General features: G+C 33.8%; 2 protein-coding genes across 5 annotated transcripts; one reads left to right on the forward strand and one right to left on the reverse strand.

The window, feature by feature from the left end:
* The first annotated feature begins 352 nt into the window (after positions 1-352).
* On the forward strand, positions 353-4,874 carry LOC105699530 (protein Mo25). 3 transcript variants are annotated; one of them, XM_012424613.1, is made up of 8 exons: positions 353-643; positions 2,691-2,813; positions 2,867-3,034; positions 3,139-3,257; positions 3,335-3,503; positions 3,672-3,836; positions 3,926-4,030; positions 4,142-4,324. In XM_012424613.1, the coding sequence occupies exons 2-8, from the start codon at positions 2,712-2,714 to the stop codon at positions 4,322-4,324; spliced, it is 1,011 nt and encodes a 336-aa protein (XP_012280036.1). In that variant the 5' UTR covers positions 353-643; positions 2,691-2,711. The 3 variants fall into 3 exon arrangements, with proteins under 3 accessions (XP_012280036.1, XP_012280045.1, XP_012280054.1); XM_012424622.2 differs by lacking the exon at positions 353-643 and adding an exon at positions 655-741; XM_012424631.2 differs by lacking the exon at positions 353-643 and having other exon boundaries at positions 2,712-2,813; positions 4,142-4,874.
* Positions 4,875-4,970: 96 nt separating this feature from the next.
* LOC105699449 (protein abnormal spindle) lies at positions 4,971-13,221 on the reverse strand. 2 transcript variants are annotated; one of them, XM_012424451.1, is made up of 10 exons: positions 12,999-13,221; positions 12,641-12,826; positions 11,015-12,566; positions 10,672-10,822; positions 10,365-10,562; positions 10,118-10,272; positions 6,840-10,034; positions 6,582-6,766; positions 6,365-6,484; positions 4,971-6,286 (listed from the first exon to the last, which is right to left on the reverse strand). In XM_012424451.1, exons 1-10 carry the CDS (start codon positions 13,008-13,010, stop codon positions 6,053-6,055), a joined length of 5,988 nt encoding a protein of 1,995 aa, XP_012279874.1. In that variant the 5' UTR covers positions 13,011-13,221; the 3' UTR covers positions 4,971-6,052. The 2 variants fall into 2 exon arrangements, with proteins under 2 accessions (XP_012279874.1, XP_012279865.1); XM_012424442.1 differs by having other exon boundaries at positions 10,672-10,876.
* Between the last annotated feature and the right edge of the window lie 110 nt (positions 13,222-13,331).

The following is a 13,331-nucleotide window of genomic DNA, read 5'->3' on the forward strand; positions in this document are numbered from 1 at the left end:
TAGTTGCGTAACCGCGAAAATTTGAATTCGTCAAGGGCTTCTTTCTCATCGAGATGGGTCCAAGGTAGTTTGTCTACTTTTTAACGTTCACGAATGTCGTACACCTACCTAGGCATTGAGTAAGTACAGTTGCAATTAACGGTTGTTCGTTTTCAATATTCTGAAATATATGTAATTCTATTTAAGAAGAAACTCAATAATTAATCGAGTTGTTTCGCTTGTCCTTCAAGGTGTCGCGCGGATCGACCAATCGGCAATGGCTCCCGAGTCCGCTGATTGGTTAGAAACGCAGTCAGCAACCGCCATCTACCAATCACGCATCGGCAACATTACCGATGTCAGTCGTGAAGTGACGAGCTGTAATAAAAGGCACTCTTAAGTTCTGCGATGCGTTAAAAGTATTTTCCCGACGTTAAATGTACCCCGTTCGCGCTAACGTTTCCAAATTCTTTGTTGGTACGTTGCAAACGGTCTCGTTGTAGTACTTGCACGGTCGTTTGCGATTCCGAATCCATAGGTAAATTGTTTTTCGTCGTAAGATACATCAGTTCTATCTACCTTATAAATGAACTGCTAAGAGGCACACCAGTGCCACAAGTGCTAAGAAATAACTGCGTAAATTTATTTGGATTCGGATTGAATGGTGAGTTTGTTCGACAGGTTTGGCGCTGTATTGCATAACGGTGTCGATCTTTCATAGGTTATATTAATGCGTTTCGTTTGTACTCGTCGATCCAATTGGTACAATCACGTTCAATAACGTGTACCTTACATTTTTTCCGAATTTCGTGTGAATTCTGACATTTGACGTTTGGCTTGTTTTGTGTCTCATGTGTTATCTGCTGATTTCTATCAATCTTTTCAGTCCTTCGTGGACGTGACTTTCTTGCATCTTTCAACGGACTCACTTTGTCCCGATGTTTTAATACCTCTTTATGTTTTGCTTAATTTCATTTCTATATTCGTCAGTACTTAACCTCCTTTAGAAGTTTAAATTATAATTTGCTCTGCTTCATTCTTTCAGCTAGATCGGCGAATGATTTGTTATACCTTGTTGCCTATATAAAACAACCAAGTATAACGATTCTCACCTAATCACTAAGGCTTTCCACAATTTCTAATTAATTTCCAATATTGGTATAGCTTACATGGTTATATGGTATCATATCTTTAATTAATTCGTTGGTGCCTTAATGATTCATTGTTCATTTGTAACAACCATTCTAATTGTGCTGAGAACAAGATCTCCCAATTTAATGTAGTGTAAACCGTTAATATTGAAACGTGAAGAAAGTACATCTTAAAAACTATATATGTTCTGCCTTATCTGTAATGTGTATACAGGTGCTCTTTCATTCTGCAAACATAATTGGATTTAATGTGTGACTCTTCAATTGTGCTAATATATATTTTTTAGACCTGATTTTTTAATACTTTTAATGTTACTCTTAATATTAGAACTACCGGCAGATTTTTTTTTTGTATAGGACGGGCCATTTAAAACCAGTCATTTTGACTGGTCTTGGTAGTTCTAGTGTTAATAAATATTATTTGTAACAAGTATATATTAGAAAAGTATACATAAGAATGATATACAAGTATATCTAAGAACCTTAAGTATTTATAGAGATTACATTAATTTTTGATAACAGTATTTTGTCAGTTTAAAATCTATTAATTGTCTTTGCAAATGTGTATTAACGTTAACTATAGAAACTCATATGGTTTTTCCTGGTTGACTTTTATGTTGATTTTGGTTTTTCATTTTATTCAAGGTGATAGTAAACTATAAAAATGTCAAGTCCAAGTATGGTAAATTAAAATCAGCGTTAAGTTAGCTTACTCCAAATTAAACTCATATAAATTATTGTTAATTTTAAATGATATTTAACATTGGGGAGATCTGAGAATTTATTGAAGGCACATTTATGGCTGAAATCTTCGATTTGAGCGAAAAAATATTTTTACCAGGGTATAATCCAAATGTAAACAAAACTGATACCTAAGCATCATATTTCCTCAGCTTTCAAAAACATCAGCTACCTTGCTATCCTTGTTTTTTTTTCTTGCTATCCCGTTATCACTGACTAATGATATTTGGAAAGTACTCTCCAGGGATTGTTCTGATGGATTTGGAGTTAAGACATCGCATGATATTAAACATACATTTCTTTTATTGCTAGCATATGATACAAAAGGAAGAAATTAAGTTCTGTTTATTCTAGAAATACGTTGTATTTATCAAGACGCTGTATATCATGGGTATTTCAGAACAAAGTGATGAATTATCAGGATTGTAAATGAGATTCTTGATGCAATTCTATTTCATTTCTGTCTATAATTCTTGTGGATTTTAGAAAATGTGTTTGCGTGTTTATAATTGCCACCAATATTGTTTTATGAAGATAATTCAATTTTAATATTGTGAAATATTATGTTAGCATGGTTTCATATTTAATCAAGGTGTGTAATACATGAAACTTGGTTTTCATCCATCATGAACTTTATTTTCCATATTAACCCATTTTGAAACAGTCATTTGTTTGATTGATGGAACAAGCGCAAAATAGCAGATGATCGTCAGATGAAATGTCATTATGTTGCTGTACAAAATATATTTTTACAGTGAATCCAATGTTATAAGATATTATCTCATCATTTAATATTTTTACCTATTTCTTTTTTACAAGGTGTTCCCCTTATAAAAGATAATGCCTCTGTTCGGAAAATCTCAAAAGAGTCCGGCGGAGGTGGTAAAGGCCTTAAAGGAGGCAGTTAATGCATTGGAGCGTGGTGACAAGAAAGTAGAAAAGGTATGCTATGGAAATAATATTGTTTTTCTGTCATAAAATGCCTCCACTTTCAGGCACAAGAGGATGTCAGCAAAAATCTTGTACACATTAAAAATATGCTCTACGGAACTGCCGAGTCTGAGCCCCAAGCCGACATCGTTGTGGCTCAGCTTGCGCAGGAATTATACAATAGTAATCTTCTGCTACTTCTCGTCCAGAATCTCAATCGAATAGATTTTGAAGTAAGTAGAGTCCCTACCACATGATATATTTAAATTTTAAGATCATAGAATTCATATGAGCGTAGAGCAAGGATAGATTTTATTAATGAATATTATGTCAATAGGGTAAGAAAGATGTGGCTCAGGTGTTCAATAATATTCTGCGAAGACAAATCGGTACAAGATCTCCTACAGTAGAGTACATCTGTACCAAACCGGAAATACTTTTTACATTAATGTCTGGGTAAGGTGAAGTAGTCCGTATGGAATAATTTTCTTTATTTATGAAGGTTAACTAGAAGAAAATAATTCCTGTTTCAGGTATGAGCATCAAGATATTGCATTGAACTGTGGAACCATGTTGCGAGAATGCGCCAGATATGAAGCACTTGCAAAAATTATGATTTATTCCGATGATTTTTATAATTTCTTTAGATACGTCGAAGTTTCTACATTCGACATTGCTTCGGATGCCTTCTCTACTTTTAAGGTAATCGTTAGAAGATTTATAGTCCGTACTAATTATGTACGTTACAGCAGATTACAATTACCTAATAGCCTTACAGAGTAATTGTCATTTTTGAGCCAGTATGATATATTAAGCCGTGTGTTTTATATATGCAAGATTGATTATACCTGTGTACATGAATTCTTTTAGGAACTGCTTACAAGGCACAAGATACTCAGCGCTGAATTTTTAGAAATCAATTACGATAAAGTCTTCTCACATTATCAAAGGTTACTAAATTCAGAGAATTATGTAACTCGTCGACAGAGCTTAAAATTATTGGGTGAGCTTCTCTTGGACAGACACAATTTTACTGTACGTATTTATTAAAACCTATTAAGAAAGTGGCAATGCTGTTAACAAATTGTATGTGCCATGGTGTCATATTTATTTTGCATTTTCAGGTCATGACACGGTATATTTCAAATCCAGATAATTTGAAATTAATGATGAACATGCTGAAAGAGAAGTCCCGTAATATACAGTTTGAGGCCTTCCATGTATTCAAGGTAATGATACAAGATAAGAATCACCGTGTATATTTATTGCCTTCAGTTAATTACACTCATTATCAGTCAAAAGGGATTCGTATCCGTTACTAATTTGCCTCCAATAAACAGGTATTCGTTGCCAATCCAAACAAACCGAAACCTATTTTGGATATTTTGCTTCGCAATCAAGAGAAATTAATCGAATTCCTGACGCGCTTCCATACAGATCGTTCAGAAGACGAACAGTTCAATGATGAAAAGGCTTACCTGATCAAACAGATTAAAGAGCTTAAGTCTGTAAATGAGAATTAAGTTGAAATCATCTTTACATCTTTATTTTCGAGTAGTTATGTAAATAAAATTTACATTCACGGTTTATTATTGTAATATACAGACGTGAGACAACATTATGTATTCTGCTACCTAATTCTATTAAATAAAATTGGTTATTTAGATTCTTGGTACAGCGGCTACAAGATGTTGCGTTGTAATTTTTACTTGCGTGCTTCGGCCCAGTATTCCATCTACATGTTACTTTCAATTTCCACATCCGCGTAGTGGAGAAATACGTGAAAAGCTGATATATTACTATAATCGAGATAAAATATTTAACTCATCAGAAATTCTATCGAATCGCTTCAATTTGACCGTGAAGATGAGTGGAGTACCGAATGCTGACCGCGTATATCACTTACTAGTAGTCGCTGTATCTAGTTTTTTTTACACTTTCAGATTATCTTATATCCTGCAAGTGTATTACTTATATCGATAGGCATTTTCTGCTTCGTTTTACGCTGAAATTAATGTAATCCCATGTATATGTATAGAATTGACTGTTAAAAATGTAACGCCAAAACAATAATTATTGTTTATTATATTTATTGCAATAAAAATATTACTAAAAAGTCGTCGTACTTCTCATTCGTAGTTAAAAATAAAAAAAAAATGAATGATACTGTAGCGTAAAAATAATTATATATTTATTACACAACTTTTGAAGAATATGTTAAAATCTTACAAAATTTACATATCAATTTTTAATATTCCGCGATATTTTTGGCTTACAATGGTGTCGCACGTCTAAACATTAACAATCTCTTTATAAAAAAATACTACAATCAAATAGTTCAGCAAATTCTTTCGTTATGTTCATACAAACGCAATAAGTATTGTTTATTCACATAAGAAAGTACATTTTTAAGAATAAAATAAAGATATATTGCACAGAACATGTGTGGTAGTTTTAAGATTAAAAAACAGAGAGACAAAGTTACAGTATTTTCCGGGCGAGGAACCGGGAATTTGTTCTTAAAAAAGGTATTATATGAACTTAGTGGTTTTGATACTCATGTATACAATTATTATTAAACATTCAATAAGACAAATATTTTCGAACAAATAGAATGTCACGTTAGTCATGTCATATCTTACAGATTAACGTCAAAACATTAAAATATTGTACACTCTGGCACACTAGATGATCCAACTTCACTTAAAATGTACTTTCTTTATGTTCTGGTGTATTTAAAGAAATTTATTGTATTCAAATATAAGTTATATACATGCATATGTTTGAATGTTACGCGAATAAAAATATTGGATTAAACACCATTATGTACGTTAACTAGCAGTAAGACATGTGATTTTGGTCAACCAGTACACGTTCGTAATTGTCACAAATTAAATATATTCGTACATCATTTTAAATCGTTCTAATTTTGTAGGAAGAAACAAGATAAGGTTGGCGGCTATTGTCACATTTACGTAATTTCTTTCATTTCGCTTTTTCTTCGCAAATATTCCTTTTAGACCTTTTGAAAATCCCTGCTTTACCGCCTGCATGAAATATATAACTGTTTTTGTTTCCGTACGGTAGAAATTAAAATATAGTTTCTAATTAATCTTATTGAACTGTAAATTTCAACATTACATCCGGGAAGTATGCGTCACTTATCGGCTCTGCGAACACCGTATAATCACTTTATTTTAAAAATCCTTATTTTCTCAACTCAGAACAACCCTTGCAATGTTTTCTTTTTGCTATGACACGACGTTGATTTTCAGTTTGTTGAGAACAGTACTGACGGCATGCTGAGGGTTACTGAATAAACGTGGTTGTTTCTGTTTCATTCCCCAATCCGGTTTGGTGCTTGGAAGTAGTAACGTTTGTTCTTTCTGCTTTGAGCTTTCTACCAATTTTTTCACCTTTTTCTTCTTAACAACGTTATCCAACGATCTTAATAGCCAAGTTGTACGAGTGCAGCTTCTTACAGCCTGGAATAAAAATGTTTTCAAAATGTTCACGTGGTATAAAAATAGGTTGAAAACTATAATTTGGCTGGTTATACATACGTTACAGTAGTCAGGATTTTCAGCTAAAATCCATAATAAAGTCGCTAAGTGCAAAAATAATTCTGATTGCTGTTCAATAGTAATTGTCATCAATCGAGCTATTGTCTCTGCATATTCTACCTGAAATTTGAATGAAACATTTTATTGATACTGGAATGCTTTAGAATATGTAATTCTAAGTCCAACGTCAAATATAAAAGGTGTTGTAAATAATAACCTTGGAAACATAGATTCTTGTTCGTGAAAATTTCGCAACGTTTAATAGGATACTAGCAGCTGTTATACAAACTTCCATCCATGGTAGTGATCTATTTGACAGAACTAAAGTACCATAAACCTTATCAATTAGATCGTGTTCACATACTCCTATACAACCTCCTGGAGATATCCTTGTTATCGTATCTGAAGCAGATGATTACATTCTTTATACGTTCTTGTATTTTACGTAAAATTCAAATCCAAATTACATTCTTACCTAATGAACATAAGCACATGGATAGTGCACCAAGGCTGGTGTATTTTTGGAACGTGGCAATGGCAAACTGTAATCGTTGGTGTAAGGTTTCCGATGGCAATGCAGCCTTTGTTGCCTTTTCACACCTTTTTCGTACTTGCGTCATTTTGGCCCCCTGAGACTGTCGGACTTTATGTCCTCTCCAAATTGATTGGATTAGTGTCGCTGCATCAGTTCTTTTCTGTAACTTTAATTCTTTCTTCTTTTCTATTTGTCTCTTAATTAAAATACTGATCCACCACTTTTCAATAACAAACACTGCACATTTACGGATTGAAACCCACTGCTTGTGCTTCCGTTCTTGCAGAACTTTTTTCCACCACTTTTGAATCTTTATCACAGCAAGTATAGTATTCTTCAACTGTTGTTTGGCATTCACAATTTCAATGTGCATTCGATAATAACGTTGTATCACTATCGCAGCTGCTCTGTGATGAATAAATCTATTACGAAGTTGTCTTACTAAAAGTATCAATCTCCACCAGCGTTGAATTTTGATGGCAGACTCTTTCTGCTTTAAGAATGTTAGTTTCAGCTTTCGTCCTTCTTGTTTATTACGCCATGTACGTTGCATATAAATAACAGTTTCACGGAAAGTAATATACCTCTCCTTTTCGTTTTTGGTTAATCTTTTTAATCTGTACTGCCGTTGTACGAAAATGGCAGCTGATCTCAATGAATGATAATATTTCCGGACTGCTTTTCCTGTTACATATGTTCTCCAGGCTGACTGAATTATTGTTGCTGCTCGCCTTCTAATCAATTTTCTCCACCAAGCCAAGATGACATTCACAGCGTGCTTCTTTCGTTTGTATTTCTTAAGTTTGACATATCCTTTCCAATGTTTTTGAATAATAATAGCTGCCTCTCTTGATTTACAATATTCTTCCCTGCTTCTACGGCCAAGAATAATCGCCCTCCACTTTCTTTGCAGGAAGATTGCTTTCGACTTTAATTCTAGATAATTGTTTCTCTCGTTTCTCATGGCTAAGGTGACTCTCCACTTAGATTGCAAAATTGTTGCTGCCTTATGTTTCGCTAATAACGTGCGATATAATCTTTTTGTCAAGATCATTCTCCACCAAGCTTGAATTTTTTGAGCTGCAGCTCTTTGTGCCAGATAATTATTTCTTATGGTTCTTGTAAGAATTTTACCACGCCAACGAATCTGGATATTACTAATTATTTCTCGATGTTTCAAATATGAGAGTCGATGCATTTTTGTCATCTGTATATTACGCCACCATGATTGAATTGTTCGTACTGCAATTTGAGAGTTTAGGAAATCGTTTCGATATGGTTTACAGACAAGTATGTTCGAATACCATTTCTCAATTTTGAGCACTGCATGTTTCTTCTCTAAGTAAGCTCTTCTGGCTTTTTTCATCTTCCAATTTTTTTGAACCGTTATCGCAGCACGCTTTGTTGATAGGAATGAAACTCGAATTGACCTTGTTAAAGTGATATTTCTCCACCAACGTTGGACTATTAAACAGTTACGTCTTTGAAGCTGGTACTTTCGAGCTATGCTTATCATTTGCCACCAGGTTTGAATTGTTTGACATGCATTCTTGCAAGTGTTTAAGTATAATCTGTCCTTTTTTGTGGCGTGATGTTTCCGCCAACTTCTTTGTATAATGACAACACTACTTCTTAATGCTAGAAAAGTTTTTCTTTCCTCACTGACTCTATTCTTTTCTAGCCACCACATTTCAATCGTATAAACTGCATATTTCATGATTAAAAAGTTATTCCGGTCTCGTTTTAGAGCTAAAACTCTCTTCCACCAAATCTGAATTGTACGAGTAGCTTTGACTATTTGCTGAAATTTTTGATGATCTACCTTCATTGCTTGGGTTGCTCGGAATTTTGCTTGAATAAATAACACTGCGTTTCTAAGATTCTGATATTCCATTAATACTCTTTTTCCTAATGACACTGCTTTCCACCAAGATTGAATCTTTAAGGCAGCTGTTTTCTGTTCAATATGAGCAGCTCTTTGTTTCTTCATCAATTGTTGTGCTCTGTATCGCCGTTGGAGAATAATTGCTGCATTTTGCTTTCTATGGAATTCATTTACAAAAGGTTTTACGGCCCGTCTATTTCTCCACCATGACTGAATTAATAATACCGATAACTTTATCAATAAGAATTGTTTGCGGATTGCCAGCATTTGTCTTGTACGGATCCAATATGACTGTATTATCCTAGCATTCGTGTCTTTTTTAAGTTGTTCTGCAATATATGCTTCCTTCAGGCGATTTAGTTCTTTTCGTGCAAGATAGCATTTCCAAGCACGTTGAATGACACTAGCTGCATTGTCTTGACGAGTTTTCAGGAAATGTTTTATGCGCACATACCATAGTCTGGACCGCCACCATCGCTGAACACAACTTGCAGCTTTGTTAAACAAAGGTTTCTGGAACTTGTATATAATTTGCCAGAGTAAAGATAATGTTTTTTCTCTATGACCATCGGCTACACTCTTTGCATCGATGTCACCTGTAAGAGTATAACCAGCTCGAATGAGTTCTGTCAAAGCAACATCTACATTGTGGACCTTTTGGAGACGCGATATAGCAGGCACTCTACAGCGACTGGTCAGGTTCCGTTGGCCTGTAATTAATTCCATAACTCGACAAAGTCTAACTCCATCTCGAAGATCTACAGCAAGATCAACTACGGCGTAGTCATATTCATCCAAATAGGTTTGTTTGTGAGACACAATGTAACCATAGGGTCGTAAGACTTTAGTTATATCTCCAATACCACCTAAAATTTCTCTGGCAAAGGTCAACAGAATAGAACGACTTTCCTTGTGAATTGCTCGCTTATGAAACAGACACGGGTCATGACCAATTAGCTTATTCCTTTTGGCACAATCCAAAAAGTAAACCACAAAGAGGAACTTTTTTAAGATATGTTTGTTTAGAAGGGGCAAAAATGTTGCCAATTTGAGATTTATCACCGAAGGATGTGAATGTGTCTTTGCTAAATATGGATCGGAGAAGAACCTGGCAAGCAAGAACCTTGTTAGACCAACCAAATCGTTATTTGAATGCAATGGAATAGTTTCACCATAGATTGTTTCTAATCCAATTCTTAACCATAATGGATTATAACTCAGAAAAAGTTCGAGCACTTCTTTTTGCAAACCTGAAATTGAAAAACGGTTTCTTTGTAAAGAGATATGAAATCATTAGATGTTTGTATAAAATGTTTCTTATTATGAAAAATACCTATATCTCGGTGTAAGTCACGATCTTGTCTAATAACAAGGTTTCCTCTTTCAATGCATACGGTCACACGTGATAGGACCGTTACAATTTCTTTACTGCGAAACATGGCACATGCTGCTTTTCGTAGAGTATTCAATCTTGTATTTGTATGATATCTTGGTAATAGATATAAATGGTTTAATACAATCTAAAATATCTTTATAGATGTATTGGTGTAACTATTTGTTTATAATAACAAAGTTCTTACCTTGCCGAAACAACTTCCCTTGTCTCAGCTAAAGTTATATCCTCCTTTGATCGACAAGATTGCCATACTTTTCCAACATCTATACAAGTAGACTCTACATCGATAGATAAACATTCCGGTGGAGATAGCAAAGCATTCAACCATTTCTTAAATTCCATTTCTTGGTTGTGTATCCACACTTCATCATAATATAGAGTACTGAACAAAATTATTATAACTCAATTAAAGTAAATAATGTTTGTGAATGTAATAAAACAAAATAAAAGCACATTGATATATTATTTGCTGAGTGAATTATAAAAATTACCTGGCAAGGAAAGGATCTTCCGTTGTTGTTGCCGCAAATGGATCAGGGTTGCAAAGACTAGTGAGAAAGTCATCAGGATCGTGCAGTTTAATGCTTACTTTCTCACAAAGACTTTTGTTTGTCTTGATTTGACTCTTCCGTTTACCCAAATCTGCCAGAGACAGTTTAGCAATCTTAACTCCAGGTATTGTTATATTACTGTAACCTAAAAATACTTCGGTTGAAAAAACTAATTTCTATATATAATGATTTTATTTTAGATGTGCAAAACATAAATAATATTAATTACTATAGAAAATTTACCTTAATAACGATACAAAATAAATAGAGTACGATTTCTCACCTTTAATGGATGATTTGAATTGAATCTTCTTCTTGAGATTTGTGCATTCTTGGAAACTTCTGTCCTTTCTTATTTTATTATAGTTTTTTGGAGATGTTCGTATAATTGGTGAATTTTTTCCTATAAGCTTTCTTGGTGGTGATATTTCTAAACATTGACTTGTTGACGTCTTCTTGAACCTTTTAATACTTTCATTGTTACTTAGATCTTTTGTAAACGTTGTGTTAGTTGGGAACTGTTGCTCTTCTGATATCGTACTGAGTTCATGTAGCTTGGTTTTCAATTCAGTAGCGTGCAAGTCATTTTCAGGTTTCACCCACAGATTAGCTTCTAGGACTTCTTGAGCTGTGCTTGAATCTGGTTTCTTCAATGGTAAATGGAAAAGATCTTTCTGTTGTAAGATAGGGGATGTATAATTACGATCAAAAGGTATTGGCGAAGAAGCAGTCAACTCTACTTGACATTGATCAATAACAGGCATCACAGGAGATAAAACTCCAAAAGAACTTGTAAGTCGTTTAGGTCTTACGTTGTCGAAATCTGACATTCGTCTTGGTGAGGTACATATTTCAAAAGTTCCATTGTTTTCCATATTAACGAATTCACTAACAGACTTAGTGGAACTAATGTCAAAAGTATTATTTCCACATGGAGATGATGTGCATGATTCGGCAACTGACAGTCTGCTTTTGCTCAATTCTTGCTTTAGTTCTAGTAAGCATTGGTGTGAAGAAAATCTATTATTTTCTTTGTGGACTGTCAGTGGTTCCATGGAAGTAAAATTAATATTATTAATCAAAGAAAAATCAGATTTGGCATTTTCTTCAGTACGTGGTGACAGTGAGTCTTCAAATTCCTCATTATTCTCCTTAACTTCAGTGGATGTACAGTCTGTACAAATTTGTGGTACCGTTAAATAGGTCACTCTTCGTAATTTTTTTTCATTCATGTTTGTTGGTAAAGGTATGGTTATTGAATCAGAAGGAAATTCAAAATCAGGAACCTTTTCTTGCACACTGAATGGCTTAGAATTGGTAAATGTTGAAGAAAAACAGGGTGTCAAGCTGAACGTGTCAGACTTAAGGATAGTAGAAAAATTATGGGAATTTTCAAGTAGACACGTGTCTTTTTGTTGAGGTGTGTCAAAAGGTCCATTTTTAATGACATTGCTACATATATTTTCTTTGTTTTGTTCATTTCTAATTGAATCAGGGCATATTTTTTTACTTGGTGGATAAATACCACCATCCGATTGATCTGTACTTCGTTTAGAATATGTTGTCGGAAGACCATTTCCTTTAAGACATGCCATATTATCTTTTTTAATTTTACCTCTTCCTTTTAATTTTTTATAATTTATGGCACTTGTGACAATAGCAACATCATATTTGATTCGTCTGTTATCGGTTAGTTGAATGATATCATGCCAGGAACCACTTTCTCTTGGTATCCAAGATATATTCAATATAACAAAACTATCTGCTTCAATTGTCAATTCATTAGCATTTAAAGATAAATTTCTTTCAGATGGAGGAGTCTTGGTTATTTTTGCCTTAATTAAAAAAGTATACGTTAGTTAACTGCGGTATAGTTATCTCATGTAAATTATAAATTACCAGTACTTACAGTTAAGCGTCGCTTGCTGGTATTTCTTACAATTAAACTACATTGTGCTTTTATATTAACATTAGTTTCTAATTTTATTCTTATTTGTGGTTGAAACGGTGCAAGCAACAAAGTATATTCTGTTTCTATTTGTGAACAAGTTGCAGGCTTCTCAAGCACCTTCTTTTCCTTTGGGGTAATGTTGACCTGTAATAAGATTATACCTTTTGAAACCATTATTTAAGAAATGAACTTTTTGTATACTAGTATGTAACATCTCATCTCCCATAAACTTAAAAATGTTAAGCATACCGATTTCTACTGTTACAATATGTACACACTACACGACAAAGAAAAAATTCAAACATTGTTCCTTTACCTGAAAAAACATTATTCCCAATGTCAAATAACTAACCCTGCTTCTTCAGCAAATATCAGGACAATACAGTTGCAGTTTAACAAATATAATTAGCACGTATTAATATTAAAATATATACACGTATGTACATAAGTTTATTGTAAATTGAATCCTAACAATTCCTTCACTGATAGTTTGATACGCCACTTAAAGAATATTCTTTGATGCCACCCTGCGAACTAACGGTTTTGACAGTTCAAACTAGTTTAAATTTCGTATCAGTTGTGTTCATAAAAGCATTTAAAACGTAACAACTATGTTCGCAGAGTTGCTCGTTCCTAGCAGTAATGAAAT

The sequence above is a fragment of the Orussus abietinus genome, unplaced genomic scaffold (genome assembly GCF_000612105.2).
Source record: "Orussus abietinus isolate OABI.00-Male unplaced genomic scaffold, Oabi_2.0 scaffold66, whole genome shotgun sequence".
In the NCBI taxonomy this organism is placed as follows: domain Eukaryota; kingdom Metazoa; phylum Arthropoda; class Insecta; order Hymenoptera; family Orussidae; genus Orussus; species Orussus abietinus.